Below are 18236 nucleotides of genomic sequence, written 5' to 3'. Positions count from 1 at the left end.
GACGCAAATTGTGATACTCATATGTTGCCCTAGGTGAGATTACTGAATACTACATAAATGAAGAATTGAGTTTGTGACCTTTCTAATCCATGTCGTTCAGTCTGCACGTTGTACTGTTTAATGAAAGTGAAAGCTGTTCTTAAGAATGATATAATCTGTTCTGCAGATCAGCACAGTCAAATGTGAGTAGTTCAACAGATACTGGACAAGTACATTAATGTGTTTTCACAAACAACAACTCCAGTATCATAATCTGCTTGTGATTCTGACAAACATTTGTGGGCTATTCGGTTAGCTCACCACTGTAAAAACATCAGTTGCCAAGTGTCTAATGATTTGCTCTGAGCTCTGGATTTCATTCTCTGACTGGACTTTGTCAAATGTTCCAGATTATTACCTAAACACGTCACTGAGCTATCACTGACTGAAACCATATGGGAAGGATAATCTGACAGGAATGGTTCATTCAGCACACTGTATTGATTTATAGTCAGCATTTGAGGATTTGGCTATAATGAAGAATGCTCTTGACAATCTGTTGTTCATCCCACTAGACTACATAAGCAGTGCGATAATGGAGATCTTGAATTTGGTTTACAGTTCTGAAATTATAGTAAAAATTACAAGTAATTTGAACATATTTCTCAATGCCTGTCTGTGCAACACAATACCATAACTCAACTGTTCGAAAGCCTCTGCCCAAGTTGTTTTATTTCAAATAAACCACTAGAAGGTACACTGAGGACAGTTGAGGGGACCCATGAAAAGGCAATGAGTAACTTTGGCCCATCAAAGTTCAGAGTTTGAAGGCATTATCTCTCAGCTTGATATCTAATTGTATATTGAATCACTCTAAAGTCCTCCTGTCATCCTGAACACATTATCCAATATCATATTTCAGTATTGTGCTCTTGACGCAGCACTGTTGTCAGAGTTGCCTGGTGATGGGATATTAGACCGAGGCTGCATCTTCCAGTTCAGCTGAATGGAAAGCAAAACTGCACACTGCTATCCAACAAAAGGAATGGGAGCTGTCCAGGTGTCCGGCTCAACTTTAGGTGACATCCATTCATTGACTCATCCATCAGGACAAAGCCCTAACCATTGGAGCCAACTGGCCTGGTTAAAAATGTAAACAAAGCTCTGCAGTGAATCAATCAGAATTAATGGATGCATTCACCATGGCAACATCTCAACCAGAGTCCACTTGCCAACCAATCAGTAGTCTTCTATCACACAGTAGTAATACTGGGCTTCTCCTTGAATTGGTATTCTTGCACGTTGTCCTGATGAGTGAAACACAGAAAATTTCAACAAAATGTATCTGTTTTGAGAAAATGAATTGAATGACATTTTTCTTACTTTAGCACTTTGGAGTTGTGTGTGTGTGTGGGAGGTTGGGTGGATGGAATCTATACATGATCTGCCAGCTAATTGATACGTTCTGCCTATCAGAGAGAGCATGTTGGGAATTTAGTGCAGGAGTGTCACAGTATCTGCATCCTATTGGTATTCCAATGTTCCAACCAGAATGATTTTATCCACATTAATTTTTTCGCTCCAGGACAAGGAAGTGAGCCTTGAGAACCTTTGCACTATGGTAATCCAATGTCAACATTAAAAATATCCTCACATGAACATAGTGCAGAGTAAAGCTGTCTCTAGTTTATGCCAGTTCAATATCTTAATGGTGTTTTTTGGGAGAATACTCTGACTGAACCATTGTTCAATCTACCCTGATATATTGTTTGATTGACTGCACCAATTTATGGGATGTTCTTTCTGCTGTTGCCAGTGTAGTCATGAATGAAAGGGCTGGGTCTTACCAAAGTCATTTCATCCTTCAGGACTCTCTGTATCAAACAGCGAGAGATGGCTATGAATCTAGATTCGGGAAGTAATAAATGTGCATTTGTTGATATATTCTGTTTACTGTCCCACAAAAAGATAACTTTGTTTCACATTCATGACAAATGTTATAAATTTATTTCATATTAGTCAGTTCTTTCATTCTTTGGCAGAATGAATTTATATTTAACTTTTTATAGCACAAGAGTTTATACAGAGTGTGGAGACAATTCCTCTGTACTGATTCTACTTTTTTAAAGATTGAGCTGTGTCATGGGATATGAGAGACATGCACAATGTATAGAAGATACCACAAATCCGCAAGAAACATGACCAGCAATGCCTCTGCAAAGTCCTGAAAATCCACTAGCAAGATAAATATCAGTATCATCTCTCAGGCCAACAATTGAGGCACTGGTCCCAGTCAGCTGTATTAAGTGGGCCATATTGTTAATGTGGCTGACACAGGATGTCCAAAACAGATGTTCAACTCCAAGTTGTATCATGGCAAGTCATTATTAGGAAGGCAGAGGAATGCTTCAAGGATGTCATCAAAGCCTTGTTGACAAAATGCAACTATCTCCCTTTATCTCATGGAAATCTTCTGCTTAAGATGGCCCAAACTGGAGAAGATCTTATAAAGGTGCCAATCACCTTTAATGTTTTCAATAGGCCCAGATGGGGGCCAAGTACCAACAGTGGAAGGAGTGTGAGAAAACCTGAGCATCTCAACCACAGCATCACAACCAGCCTGCTCTCAAATATCACCATGTCCCACCTGTGGCAGGGTGTGCTGATTCGACTGTTGGATTGTTAGTCACCTCAGGACGCACAAGCCTGGAAGGGAACAGTCATCCTTGAACCTGAAGGTTTACCTAAGAAGCAACAGCTCATTTAAATCAGCAAGAGGAGATATTGAAGAATTTGCTTCACATTGTGAATTTGAATATATCCAGCCTGCTGGACACTCCTGAACCAAATGGAACAACATGTTTGAAAAGATTCACCAAAGTGCCCAGCTGCAACTTTACAAAATATAACAAGCAGTGTGGATCCTGTTCCCAGTGAAGATGGCTTTTTGAGTGGGTAAGTAATGAAATTGGTGAGACTCCACATACTTGAAACTTTCCTGACAATAACTGCTTGCGTGAGAAAACAGAACAATGGCCCGGAGGAGAATAGGAGTGTACTGCTCCATTGATCTGATGTTGACACAGACACATTCAACACCACTTTAGAGATTCCTCTTCATTATTTGTCCACCAAAAGAGATGAATAATTTGTCATACTGAAATTTGAACGCAATTCGTGAGTCTTAGTTTGGACTGTAATGATAATGAAAGAAAAGCCATTGAGTGTTCAACTGTAATAACTAAAACACCAGAGGACATTTTTGAAGGAATCAGTTCTGAATTCTCACTTTCTAAGACAGCTCTAGCACTCTTTTCATGTTACTATTGTTTGCTACCAAGCCAAGCAGGACCAAGTTTTAATCCATGATTGTTACTAAATTAACTAGTGGTGTGCCTCAAGGATCTGTTTTGGGACCAATGCTGCATGTCATTTTTATAAATGACTTGGGCACAGGCATAGGTGGATGGGTTAGTAAGTTTGCAGATGACACTAAAGTCGCTGGAGTGGTGGACAGTGTGGAAGGATGTTGCAGGTTGCAGGGTGACTTGGATAAACTGCAGAATTGGGCTGAAAGGTGGCAAATGGAGTTCAATGTGGATAAATGTGAGGTGATTCACTTTGGGAAGAATAATAGGAGGGCAGAATACTGGGTCAATGGAAAGATTCTTGGTAGTGTGGATGTGCAGAGGGATTTGGTGTCCATGTACATAGATCCCTGAAAGGTGGCACCCAGGTTGATAGTGCTGTTAAGAAGGCTTACGGTGTGTTAGGTTTTATTGGTAGAGGGATTGAGTTCCAGAGCTGTGATGTCATGCTGCAACTGTACAAAACGCTAGTGCAGCCTCACCTGGAATATTGTGTGGAGTTCTGGTCGCCCCATTACAGGAAGGATGTGGAAGTATTGGAGAAGATGCAGAGGAGATTTACCAGGATGTTGCCTGGTCTGGAGTGAAGGCCTTATGAAGAAAGGCTGAGGGACATAGGTCTCATTGGAGAGAAGGAGGCTAAGGGGGGTTTATACAGACATACAAGATGATCAGAGGACTAGATAGGGTGGACAGTGAGAGTCTTTTTCCGAGGATGATGACGTCAGCTTGTACGAGGGGCATAGCTACAAATTGAGGGGTGATAGATTTAAGACAGATGTCGGAGGCAGGTTCTTTACTCAGAGAGTGGTAAGGGCATGGAATACTCTGCCTGCCAATGTATTGAACTCAGCCACATTAGGGACATTTAAACAGTCCTTGGATAAGCATATTGATGATGATGGGATAGTGTAGGGGGATGGGCTTAGATTAGCTCACAGGTCGACACAACATTGAGGGCCAAAAGGCCTGTTCTGCGCTGTATTGTTCTATGTTTTATATGTCTGGATTGGGTACTAAGACGCTACATACTGGGTTATGGCTAGTGGGTTGTAAACAGAGATCTGGAGGCACTTGCTGACTCCAACAAATGGTCACTGGGGAAGGGGAGTCAAAAGGAAAAACAGCACAGACTTGCCTTGTGTGGAATATTCATGACAGCTAAGGGTTCTTTTAAAAAAAATCAGCAACAAGGAGCATTTTAATAGCATCACCAAAGTAGTATAACCTCTCAAGGTATCAAACACAATTTGATATTACTGTAAAGTAGATAGAAGTAAAGTCACCACTGTCTTACCAGACTATAGGGCTGTTCTGTCATGAGAGAGAGATGACTTGTGGTTGTTTAACCTGAAGGTCATCATGCCTTAGGCGAAGGTAGAGGTGGAGCAGAAGAGATGTTCATGGTAACCTCAGCTGGTGCAGGAATTATATCCATACAGTTGGCACTACTCTGCATTGTAATCCAGGCACCTAGCCAACTGAGCTTACTAGAACATGACAGAAGAGGTAGGAATAGACATTGGACAATTCTCCCCTTGAGTTCAATTTGCCATTCATTAAAATCCTGACTGAACTTATCTCACAACATCTGCACCATCCTATATTCACATGGTATCCAAAAATCTGTCTGACAAGAAAATATTTCAATGACTGAATTCCCATAGAGTCATACAGCATGAAAACAGGCCCTTCGGCTTGACTCATCCATACTGACCAGGTTTCTCAAACTAAATCCGTTCCATTTGCCTCCTTTTGGCCCATATCCCTTGAATCCTTTTCTATCCATGTACCTGTCCAGATGTGTTTTGTATGTTATAATCGCACCTGCATCCATTTCCACGAGCAGTTCATTCCACATACAGATCACATTGTGTGAAAACGTTGCTCCTCTCACCTTAAAACTATATCCTCTAGTTTTGAATTCCCCCTACCCCAGGGAAAGATCTTTACAATTTACCTTATTTATGCCTCTCAACCTCCTACTCTCCAGGGGAAAAAAATGTCCAAGCCGATCCAGCCTCTCCTTCTAACTCAAATCCTCCATCCCTGGCAACATCCTGGTAATTCTTTTTTGAACCCTTTCCAATTTAACATCCTTCTTATAGCAGGATGATGAGATCTGTACACAGGACCTCAGAAGTGGCCTCACCAACATGATGCCCCAACTCCTACATTCAACAATCTGAGCAATGAAGGCAAACACGCCAAACACCTTTGTCACCACACTGTCTATCTGTGATGCAACTTGCAAAGAATTATGTACTTGAACGCCTTGGTATCTCAGTTTAACAGTATTCTCCAGAGCCCGACCATTACCTGTGTAAGTCGTTCCCTGGTTTGTCTTACCAAAATTCAACACCTTCAATTTATCTAAATTAAACTCCACCTGCCACTCCTTGGCCCATTGTTCAGTTGATCAAGATCCCTTTGTACTCTTAGATAACCTTCTTCACTATCCACTAATTTTGGTGTCATGCTATTAGTAAAGAATTCAAAATTTCACAGGTTTGCATTCGAAGAGATCTCAATTCATTCTTGAAGGGTCAATCCTTATCCCGAGCCTGTGACACCCTAGTGCTTGATGCTTGAGTTGGAGTGAATCATCTTTTCCTCATTGCCCTTCCAGTTCTGAACAAGTTATACTAGGCTCAAAATGGCAGTTTGTGGTGTCAATGGTAGCCTTGACTTCACTTAACAAAAGGGCTATGCTCCGAAAACTTGTGATTTCAACTAAATCTATTGGACTGTAACCTGGTGTTGTGTGACTTCTGACTAGGCTCAAAAAGTTAACTCTGTTCTCTCTCTGCAGAATGCTGCCAGACCTGCTGAATTTCTCTAGTATTCTCTGTGTTTGCTCCTAACATTCATTGAATGGGTTCACAATGAAGTTTGGGCATGTTTTGGATTAGGCATAACCAGATCATGAACAAAGTTCTCAAGTTCATATTTGATTCTCAAACTTCCTAACATCATCAGTTCAAGGGATTGAAAGGGTTAAAATGCCATCAGGACTTCCTGTATGTTACTGCACCATAATTTATGGATTTGGGGCCCAGTGGGTAGGTGTTGGCTTTGGCGATGGATAAAGTAGGAACATGATAAAACAAAGCAGGCAAGGGGTCATACAGTTATCCTGACGATGAGAGAGAGTTAAAATCTCCCATGTTTGTGATCAGCAACCAAATATAAAACAAGCCATACTCCACAAATGACTAAGAAATACATCAACTGAAAGAGAATTATGGCAACTGTTGGCCACATTTTCATCATTGTACTGTTCAATGGGCGATTAAAGTTGATTGGTCTTGCTTTTGAGTTTTTAATAACCAAGAGTTATATCCTGTTTAGAATATGATATAAAAGCCTAAATGAATCATCTTTATTGAATCAGAAATAGGTTTATATTTCATAAGAATTCACATAATTAGTGATAAGGAGCTAGTAGACTACTACAGCCACTTCATGCAAGCTCAGTCCTGTTTGGGAAGATCCAGTTCTCCTCATTTCGATACTGTCCTCCCCTGATAGAATCTGACACGCCTCCGGAATGTTCTGTAGGCGACATCAGCCTTTACTGAACAAGTTTTCTTTGAGTTGTTTGCGAAACATTGCCAAACATAAAAAAAAGTACGTCTGGATAGTTTACTATGGTCTGGCTTTGCTGATGAGTCACTCCAGAATACTACATTGAACAATGACCCTTGTCTGACAGCCCTCTATCTCTGACTTTGCAACTCTTTTATTACTTTACAAAGGTGTTCCTATAACATGGTGCATCAGTTGATGGTCTGACTTTGCCTCATTCAATATTCACTGGTGGCAATGTTGAAATGGTTCAGGCAGGAGAGGGCTAGTGCCCACTTTCTCTGCAAAAATTCTTGACTGCAAAAGCAGAAGCCTGAGTGGTTTCGATTTTCTCCCAATTTGAAAACAATGGGTGAAGTAGCTCCTATGAATAGAGAAACAACTTCAGACATAACATTTGTAAATTTCTTTTTCAAAGTTTGTACACCAACATCACTGTCTGGTTTACTTATTGCTCCTCCGCTTGCAGACTAGGTTGCGTCGGGTTCAAATTCTGTGCACAATTTCAATTTAATTAAAATCTGCCTTGCAACACTGGGCTCTGTAATCCTGAACAGAGAGCTCCATCTGCTGGTTATAGGTATAACCAGATGTTTATCTTTTCCAGGACATCTATTTTGCAAGCTCTTTGCAAGTAAAGTTTAATGCTTGGTGATTTTGGATTGGTCATCAGGATTGAAAACTCTCCTTGCAGTTTTGGACCCTCAATCAAATCCATTTGGAAAATCAACTTGTCAGTTTGAGGCTTTTCAACTGAGTTCATAGTATATAATTGAAATGCTTTGTACATGCTTGGGCCGAAACAGAATTCAAAGGCAGACTGGCAATGGGTAGAATATTTTGATCTGATTTTGTGAATGATATGCTTTCAAAGCATGGCTGTATGAGGATGTTACATAAGTGCATGATGCTCTGTCATTCTATACATGAAGAGCCTTTGATGAAATTGTGGACAATTAGACCAATACTTGGCTAGGTTATGGTGCATCTGTAAAGTGAGCAACTTATATTTAGGAGGCACAGTGAACAGAGGAAAAAAAGTATCTCATAAATTGTACTTTGCAAGTGTAAAAATACCTTAATGCAGTCCTGTAAACACTGTCAGTGCACGATGGATACTCCAGTGTGATTCTGCAATTTTGCCAAGGTATAGCTTCTGACACTAGAGGATTCTTGATGAGTGTGGCAAATTTCAAACTGTAAGCCTAAGGAGACTGTATTGATCACTAAGGCTAAGAGAACAAGAGATAGATGATCCTGTAGTGAATCAACAGGTAGTGTAGACAGAATTTAACAGTACAACTGCATGGATAGAAATTATCCTGGCACTTGGAACCCATGATAAATACTCCAAGTTATGCATACAGATAATATATAATTACAAGGGAGGTATATTCAGTTTATAACTCAGATTTCAGTTCAGCATCTATGCAAATGACAGGAATACAAAAAATACTTACAAAAGCGTGATTATTCTGAGAGTTTCATAATTCACTGTAAATGGTTGAGTTAAAATGTAGTGTAGTGAAAACTTAAATACCAAAAATTTAGGCTTGATCCCCAAAAATTCACAATGAACGGCAATCGTTTAAAGGAATAAAACAGCAGTGAGACGTGGATTCAGAAATACAAATCTTTAAAGTGGGCAGATGCTAATAAAAATATAGAATTAGAAACCATGTAAATCTTTGATTTTGTAAGTGAGGCAGCCAATACAAAAGCAAAGGGAATGCCTAATAAGACACATCATTTATTAGGCTGCAGTTAGTAGACTAAAGCCAAAGTACACATTTATAGGAAGCATTTCAAGGGGATCCAGAAGAACTTTCCTGGGATGATATCAGAAGCTTGGAGACACTGCACTTCTTTTAACCAGAACAATATTAAAAGTCATGACTACTTGTCAAATTCCTCTCAATTTTAAAAATATTCCTCAAAATCCTCTCTAGTTTATGTACCTTCAGTCTGCTCCCCTATCCGTACACAGCCTTTCCATTATCCTCCTTTCTCCCTTCTGTTTTTGCTATCCATCTGCAAATTATTCTGATCCTTCTCAGTTTATCAGAAGTGCCAAGCAAAGATGAGTATTTTCTGTCAATTAAGCTGTTGCCCATTTAAGCCCAACCATGCTAGAGTAAGAGATACCTTGTTTTGTAACCCAAACACAATATTCAAATTCTATGGCACCAGTTAAAAGGATGACAGTGATGTTTGCTCCAAGATTCTCCTGTATAGACCTTTACATCATAGTTCTGCCACAGATGGGAATTATTGAGTTTGGTAGCATCATAGCTAACGAGGCTGCACTGCTGCCTTCAGAAAAGAATTATTTAAAAAGCAACAGCAATACAAGCAACGGCCTGACTTTTGCAGTTTGTAGCAAAGTGACAGCATTTGCTACTGAACTTGATAAAAATCTACCCCATAAAGATCTTACAAACTAAATTTGAATCAAGTGCCAGATCAACAGGTTATCCAGGTGTGTAGCAACAGTAAACCAGAAAGTAGTTTGTACTGAATATCCTACAAATTTTAAGTACCATTTTACAGAGAATAAGTGATTGTCAGACAAAGGTGATATGAAGATAGAAGCTGAAAAAAATTATAAAGGTATCTTAAGAATGTAGATTTCTTAAAAAAAACATAATGGATAAGTTTAACTTACCACAAATATAAAATTCATTTTTCAAGGCCAGATAGAAACTCAGCACAGCACTGTTGACATTAAAAAACCTAGTTCGATCAATAAGGCTAAGAGAACAAGAGATAGATGATCCTGTAGTGAATCAATAGGTAGTGTAGACAGAATTTAACAGTACAACTGCGTGGATAGAAATTATGCCGGCACTTGGAACCCATGATAAATACTCCAAGTTATGCCTACAGATGCATTCAACGAGACACGTTTTCCAAGGATTCTAACAGCACAAGAACAGTGTAACAAGGCAAAACCTCATTAGTCAGTGATTTTAACGGGTTTCATTTTACAAGGGCTTTAGCAACACATTATGGAAATACATTGAACCACTGACAACAACTTTTTGATTTTCCCATTTAACTGCTTTTGTGTGAACTGCTGTCAGTTTCAGAATAGTAATGATGGTGAATGCTAACAGCTTTATCATCACTACCACAAATTCCCGGCCACTTAATACACCATCAATACCGGTCACTACTTTTACTGCTGCAGGCAGAAGTTTTCTGTTGTGGTGTCAAAATATCAACACCACCCAACAGGAGGCATGACTGTCTCTCCACAGATGTTGCCAGACCTGATGAATTTCCCCAGTAATTTGTTTTTAATTCAGTTCTCCAGCATCCACAGTATTTGAGATAGTATTAAACACTTATTGGCAACCATTTTCATATCCCTTCACTCCCTTTATTTTCAACTAATTAACCAACAAATTCTTCAACTTTAACAGTCTTTATAATGATACATTTCTCTATGTATCTGACATTGTTTGGCCTGCTTCATGTTCTAACTTTCCTTGACTTTAAATCTGCTCCCTTATGCCAGACCCCTCAATCACTGGAAATAATATAATTATAAATATGTTGCCCCTTCCCTCAATTTTAAAGAAATGTTCCAAAGCACCTCAGTTGCTTCTGTTCTAATGAAAAATCAATTTTTCAATGTCTTTCTTCATATTTGTCTGACTGCACATTGTAATCAATAAGATGGCACCCAAAGAGTTTTGAGACACTAATTTATATGTCATGAAACTCAAAGTTGCACTGTTCCAACTCTGTCGACCCATATTGCCACTATCTTAGTAACACTGAACATAAAGATACTTGTCATTTAAGATGTTCTACACTCAGAATATAAATTCAGTAATATGGCTATTTAAACCACTACCTTCTATCAGGTTCCTTGCTATATCAACATACAATGTGTTCAACAAGAGTGCGTTTCATTTTTGGTTGTTATTTTTCTGGATCCTGAATGCACTTTGCCTCAAAGCGCACTTGACAAATTGATACTAAAAATGCATATTTCAGAAAATGTCAGCCTGGTTCACTAGTAACAGAACGTATAAGCCTTCACTCCAGGGAAATAAGCATACTATTTAGACCAAAATGGAGGGAGCATGTACTCATCAGAGCTATCATCTTTAGGATAAGACGTTAACCAAGGAATCTGTCTTCCACCTCAAAAGGGTGGGAAAAGGTTGGCATCTGTTTTTGAGGTGTATGTCAGGGGATTGTTGATAATGTAATGCTGCATGTTCACGACCTGATAGAAAGGTTAAAAAATGAAATTTAAAAAATGATCGTCACTGATATCCTATCATGTAAAGGATTTATTTAGTTAGCTGCCCTTTATATTGGGTAATTAAGCTTTCTTTGTTCACAGATTGATATTTGTCACATTGCAAATTTTCTCAACAGGAAATTAGATTGAAAGCCCAACCTATCTTTCCATCTAATTCATATGTATACCAAGAGATCCAACATCAACTCTGAACTGCAGAAATATATATTTCCATATTACACAACCAAAATGAACCTTTCCATCTGTTTTGATTATCAGGGGTTAAAGCAATGGAAAGAGATTAAAGATTTTACTCTTTTGCAAAGATGAAGTATTGCATATTTTCATTCTCTTGCTTTAAATTCATATTAACTGGCTTCCCACTTTGCATGATTTTGCTCCTATCAGCCAGGACAGCTGGGCAGTGTGTGCCATAAACTTGGCTCCAGAAGGCATTAATTTTTACTTTGGGGGCCAACCGACAGATCATGAACAGATTTTACAGAGCTGGTTTGGCATTTATGCTTGTTCGTTTTCCTCCAAAGGGAGATCTTGACTTTTCAAAGTTTGGTGACTTGGATGAAAAGCAGGAAAATCTGTTCCATGGAGGCCACTGAGGGCAAATGCTTGACTGCTCCATCAGTACAATTAATAGGGTGTTCTAAATCTTCTTAAAAACAGACAACACACAATAGTGGAGAAAACTGCCAGAAAGTAATACTGGATGAGTATGTAGTACATCAAAGTGATTGACATGACTAGAACAAAAGATTTTGGTGGTACTACTGTAAGTATATTTAATATGACGTGGGGATTATGTTGTGGATTTATCATGGCCTAACTGGCTAATAATGAAGAAATGTCATTATTTTTATGTTTATGCTGCTTTTATGGGGATACTATTCTGATTTTTTTAAAGAAAATCAACAATTATATGCAATAAAATTGTCAAGTGGAAAAACAGGTCAAAATGCAAGAACACAAATGAACAAAATTATCAGCAACTAACATGAAGGTGTAGTAGCCAGCCAAGAAGGTCACCTCAGAATACAATGGGACATTGACAAGGGCCAATAAACTGAGTGGCAGATGGAGTTGAGGTTAGATAAACGTGAGGTGCTCCATTTTGGAAAGGCAAATCAGGGCAGCACGTATACACTGAAGGTTGTGGGGAGTGTTGCTTAATAAAGAGACGCTGGAGTGCAGTTTTGTAGTTCCGTCAAAGTACAGCCACCGGTAGAAAGGATATGAAGGAGACATTTGGTGTGCTCGCCTTTATCGGTCAGTGCATGGAGTATAGGAGTTGGGAGGTCACTTAGCAGCCATATAGGACGTTGGTTCGGCTGCTTTTGGAATACTGCAATCGATTTTGGTCTCCTTGTGAGAGGAAGGATGTCGGCGCAACATTGAAGGGCCGAAGGGCCTGTTGTGCGCTGTATTGTTGTATGTTGTTGTAACATCACTGAAGTCAATAGTTTGGTCTCATGGTTTTTTCTCACACCTACCAACAATAAAAAATTAAGTATCAGTTATTGTGTAAATAAAAATCGAAAGAACTTCCAGTGCTCTGAATCAGGAACACAAACAGAACTTGCTGGAAAAGCTCAGCAGGTTTGGCAGCATCTGTGAAGAAAAAAATCATAGTTACCGCTTCGGGTTCAGTGACCCTTCCAAACTGAAGGGTCACCGGACCCAAAACGTTAACTCTGATTTTTTTTTCTTCACAGGTGCTGCCAGACCTGCTGAGCTTTTCCAGCAAATTATATCTGTGTTCCTGATTTAGAGCACTGGAAGTTCTTTCGATTTTTTGATTAAAAAAAAAGCTGCTTCTTTTCCAGCAACTTCTGTTTGCATTCCATCAGTGATTGTGTATTTGGATGCGCTCTTGCCTCAGAGTCAAACTAACAAAGTCTCATGATTGTCAGTCAGAGTTCACACAAGTTGTATTCCAGAATTTGTGCACACAAACTTTGGCTGATTCCAGTGCAGTACTCAAGGACTGCTGTGTTGTTGGAGATCCATCGTTTGGATTAAACAAAGTGAGGTCACATTTGATTTCTCAGGTGGATATAAAATATCTCATACACTCTTTATTCCAAAGAGGAGCAGGGGAGGTACATAAGTCCTGGGTAATATCTAGTCTTCAATCAACATCATAAAAACAATGCTATTACCACACTGCTGTTTATAGGATCTTGTTGTGCTCAAACTAACTGGCGTGTTTCCCACATTACGACAATGTATCAAAGTGCTTCACTTCCATGGAATAGTGTGGTTACAATAAGTGCTATACAAAATATAAATCTTCTAAAAAGTTTGCCAAATATAAATTCATGAAGACAGAACAAAAGTTCAATTTTACAGCCAAAAGATTGTACCTTAAGTTACATTCCACAATACGCAGATAACATTTTTACGGGTGGTGTGTTGAGGGCTCACTGCATTTTCAATTTGCAAATAAATTCCTAGGCATTGCTTCTTTTTAGCAGACTTAACTTTTAAAAAACGAGACAAGAAGGTGAATATTAAATTCACATCAGTGGAGAAATCAATTACAAAGAAAACTGCAAAGCTTATACCATTTATAAACTAGTTACATTTTGCTCTTTAGTAAAATTAGAAAATGGCATAAGAATTAGAAAATAAAATTGATAATGAGATTTGGGCTTTGCTGCTGGATCAACATTTACTGACCATCATTAAATACCCTTGAGAAGGTGGTGATAAGCTGCCTTCTTGAGCTGCTGTGCTCCATTTGGTAGGAATAGACTCACAATTCTGTTTGGGAGGGAGTTCCAGGATTTTGACTCAACAAATACAAAAGGAACTGCAATATACTTCCAAGTCAAGATGGTGAGTGGATTGCAAGGGAACTTGTGGGTGGTGGTGTTCCCATGAATCTGATGCCTTGTCCTTTTAGATGGCAGTGGTCATGGGTTTGGAAGGTGCTTTCTAGGGACCCTTGGTGAATTTCTGCCATGCATGTTGTAGATAGTGCACACTGCTGTTACTTTGCACAATGAAGGGAATGAATGAATGGGGATGTCGTGCCAATCATCTGTGCTGCTTTGTCCTCAATGGCGTCAAGCTTCTTGAATACTGTTGGAACCGTACTCATCCGGGTAATTGGAGGGTATTTCATCACACTCCTCACCTGTGTCTTGTAGATGGTGGACAGGTTTTGGGGATTCAGGAGGCGAGCTACTCACTGACTCTTGTAGCCACTGAATTTATAAGACATATCCAGTTTAGTTTCTGTTTAAATGTAAACACCAGGATGTTGTTGGGGGGAATTCAACAGCTGTTGGAGATGATCATTGTTTGGCACTTGTATGGCATGAATGCCACTTGCCAGCTCAAGCCGTTTGGACACAGACTGCTTCGGTGCCTGAGGAGTTGTGAATAATGAACATTGCACAATCATCAGTGAACATTCCCGTTTCTGAACTTATGATGAAGCAGCTGAAGATGGATGGGCCTAGATACTACACTGAGTGGCTCCTGCAGAGATGTCTTGGAGCTAAGGTGACTGAGCTTTTATATCCACTACCATCTTGCTTTGTGATAGGTAAGACTCCACCCAGCCCCCATATGTCCAATCAGTGAAATTTTGCTGACTCCCTCATGCCACACTCAGTCAGATGCAGCCTTGATGTCAAAGACTCTCACCTCACTCCTGGAGTTCAGGTCTTTGTTGAACCAAGGTTGTAATGAGGTCAGAAGCTGAATGCTCCTGGTGGAATCCAAATTGGATGTCACCGAGGATGCTGTTGCTAAGCAAGTTTTGCTCGATGACCCTTTCCATCACTTTACTGATGAGAGAAAGTAGATTGATAGGGTGGGAATTAACCAGGTTCAATTTGTCTTGCTTTTCACGGTCAGGATATAATAGGGCAATTTTCCACATTATTGGACAGATGCCAATGTTGGAACTGGACTGGAACAGTTTGGTCACTGGTGCTACAATCTTTGGAGCAAGTCTTCAGTACTATTGCTAGAATGCTGTTAGAGCCAAAAGCATTTTCAGTAGTAAGTCTCTTTAGCTGTTCCTTGATTCATGTGGAGTGAAATGAAATTGGCAGATGAGTCATGGAGATCTATAGCACAGAAAAAGGCCTTTGGCTCATTACATACACGCTGGTCGAAAACAACCATCGAACTGTTCTGATCCCATTTTTCAGTACTTGGCCCATAGCCTTATATGCGTTGGCATCACAAGCGCATATTGTAATACTTCTTACATGTTAAGAGGGTTTCAGCCCTCTGGCACTCTTACAGGCAGAGAGTTCCAGACTCCCCCCACTGTCTGGATTAAAAATATTTTTCCACACATTGCTTCTAAATGTTCCACCCCTAACCCTAAAACTATGAACATGGTTACTGCTCCCTCCATTAATGGGAAAAGTTTTGCCCTGTCTATACTATCCATGCCCCTCAATTTTATACATCTCAGCCCTCTCTGCTCTAAGGAAAACAACCATAGTCTGTCCAAACCCTCTTCATAATAAACTCTCCAGCTCAAGCAATATCCTGATAAATCTCTCCGGCACTGTTCTATAATGCGGATTTCAGAACTGCACACAATACTCTAGCTATGGCCTAATCAACATTTTATACAGTTCCAAAGATTTTATAACTTCCCTGTTCTTAAACTCTATGCCTCAACTAATAAAAGAAAGTATACTACATAACTCCTTCACCACTTTATCCACCTGTCCTGATACCTTAAAGGACTGGTGCTTCCCAGGGTCCTACTGTTCATATTCCCTTGCCTTGTTTGTCCAGCCCAAGTTCATTGCCTCACACATCTTGGGGCGGATATTTTTATTCTATCGAGAAATATTGCTTGTTTTCCCACAAGATGCTCACCTCCTGCTGGCCTTAGAAACTGTGATTTCTAACAACTCTTTAGTACCTCATCCAAATAGCAACTGTTCATGCGTGACCCAATATAACAAGCATTTCTAAACATGGACAAGACAACAGCCAAGTCCAATATTACCCCCATACACTTTGCAAACATGGTCCTTTTGAATTGATTCAATGTCTTTTGCATATTTACTTTCTCTCTCTCTCTCTCTCCCCCCTTCCTGCTTGGTATCTACCTATTTCGTTCATTTTATAAAATACCTCAGGACATTATCATATAGGAGGACATAGGTTTGCAACTGTGATGTGAATGTACAGAGGTATACATAACATATTAAGCTCCATTAAAAAAGAAAATTTGGGAACTTGGGTTTAAAAATTTTAAAGAGCAATGTTAAGACCACAACAAAGCTGATCAAAAATGTTAAATGTAAGGAACGAACTACAAAAGAGAATACAGGCAGCAAGTAGAAACAGGAATAATTTGAGAGTAAATTGGGTACTTATAATGAGGATAACTTTAAATTAATTCTGGACAGTCATACCAAGATGGATCAAATGGCTTCCCACATGCATAATTACCGTGTGATCTTTTTACCTAAAACTTAAGCAATAGTTATTTCTTTAAGTGTCTCTGGGATGCATACTTGTTTTTTGTTAGTGCAAATGCCTCTGACTAATTATCAGAAAATTGAACAAACATCTGCAACTGAACTTTCTGGTGGATTAATATTAAACCATTGGGGTTTATTGATCTATTTATGTGATCAGAGGAGATGAATATTTCTTTTTCATGTTTTTGATAAGACACTGGATGAAAGACATTGGTGGGACATGCATGTGTCAGTGAAAAAGATACACAAAAGATCAATGTCAAAATTCTGGAAAATTAAATGAAAAGCAGTGAAGATGACTAAAAATAAATTTGAAACCTGGGAATTTACATTTGCAAAAACAAATAAAGTTTGCATGATGAAAACATGAAAGTATTCCTTTAACTAACCACCAGTTTGAAAATCTGGTTTCGCAGATAGGTGGAGAGCTGGTTCATTAAGTCCCTATTCTGTCCCTCAACCCAGTGCATTTCTACATGGGAATTCTTTCCATCTTTCTTCACATTCATTAAACATTTGAACAAAAAACATCCCTCACTCTCTCTTGGAGTATCTTCCACCTTTGTGTTTGCCATGGTTGAACAGGATGTTTCATGCTCAATTGTATCATCAGTTTGACAGTCAACAAAACTAATTTCACACTGGTTAAATTTTTTTTCAGTTTCCGCATTATTTTCTTGATCGACATGTAGTTTATCCAACAAACTATTACCCCCATTTATGGGGAGCTCCTCTTCAGCTTCGACTGTTGGTTTTCCTATTTCAACATTACTTTCTGCACAACTGCCAGCATCGATCTTTTCCTCGACGCTGACAGAACCAACGTTAGCGCTGCCGCATTGCCCTCCTGTTGTTTGGTCTGCTTCTGCGGATTTCAGCACATTTGATTCAGCTCTGGGGAGCTCTCGAAGTTGCCTCACTCGATCCCGCTTCTTTCGCCGAACGTGGATCCATGAATTCTGTATGGCTGTTAGAAATAAACTTACTTCACCTTTCCCACAAGGCACACGTTTAAAAAGTACCTGGGGAGACAAAAGAACATTTCTGTAAACTAAAAGTTTAATCTGACATTATGGTTCCCAGATATTTAGTTCCTTTTGTACAATTATGCCTGTTTCTGGCAGTGAGAAAAGTTTTCTAAACTTATAGGAGATCCAGTTTCAAGGTATGGCTTTCACAAATGAAACATATACCACAGAGCAAGCCAATTTTTTGCAACTAAATAATTCAATAAACTCTGCCAAAACTGTTCTGCATTTAAACGTTTTGAGTTACCAAATAATTTGAATCAAGTATGTAAGTAATAAAGAAAATAGTGGGATCAAAAATGAAGTGCAGGAGAAACTCAGCAAGTCATGACAAAGGGTCACTGGACTTTGTTTTTCCCATGACAGAAGCTGCTAGACCTGCTGAATTTCTACGGCATGTTCTGTTTTTTATTTCAGATTTTCAGCATCCACAGTTCTTTGTGAAAGAGCAGTGGGAGATTAGAACTAAATACATATAAATCAGCAAGTAATTTAAATTACAAGATTTCAATTAAGAGTTGACTGTGCACTA

General features: G+C 39.2%; 1 protein-coding gene and 1 long non-coding RNA gene across 7 annotated transcripts in view; one reads left to right on the top strand and one right to left on the bottom strand.

The window, feature by feature from the left end:
* Positions 1-18236, top strand: part of LOC132211018 (uncharacterized) — a 49685-nt gene that overhangs the window by 17649 nt on the left and 13800 nt on the right. The window lies entirely within an intron of this gene.
* The window catches only part of mettl16 (methyltransferase 16, N6-methyladenosine), a 116693-nt gene continuing 111714 nt past the window's right edge, over positions 13258-18236 (bottom strand). For all 5 annotated transcript variants that reach the window (XM_059655305.1, XM_059655304.1, XM_059655303.1 and 2 more), the window contains exon 10: positions 13258-17698. In XM_059655305.1, coding sequence (XP_059511288.1) covers positions 17057-17698 — 642 coding nt within the window. In that variant the 3' untranslated portion in view covers positions 13258-17056. The remainder of the gene's footprint in view (positions 17699-18236) is intronic.

This window comes from Stegostoma tigrinum, chromosome 27 (genome assembly GCF_030684315.1).
Source record: "Stegostoma tigrinum isolate sSteTig4 chromosome 27, sSteTig4.hap1, whole genome shotgun sequence".
In the NCBI taxonomy this organism is placed as follows: domain Eukaryota; kingdom Metazoa; phylum Chordata; class Chondrichthyes; order Orectolobiformes; family Stegostomatidae; genus Stegostoma; species Stegostoma tigrinum.
Note: the sequence above shows the minus strand (reverse complement) of the source record. Positions and strands in the feature narration are given on the sequence as shown.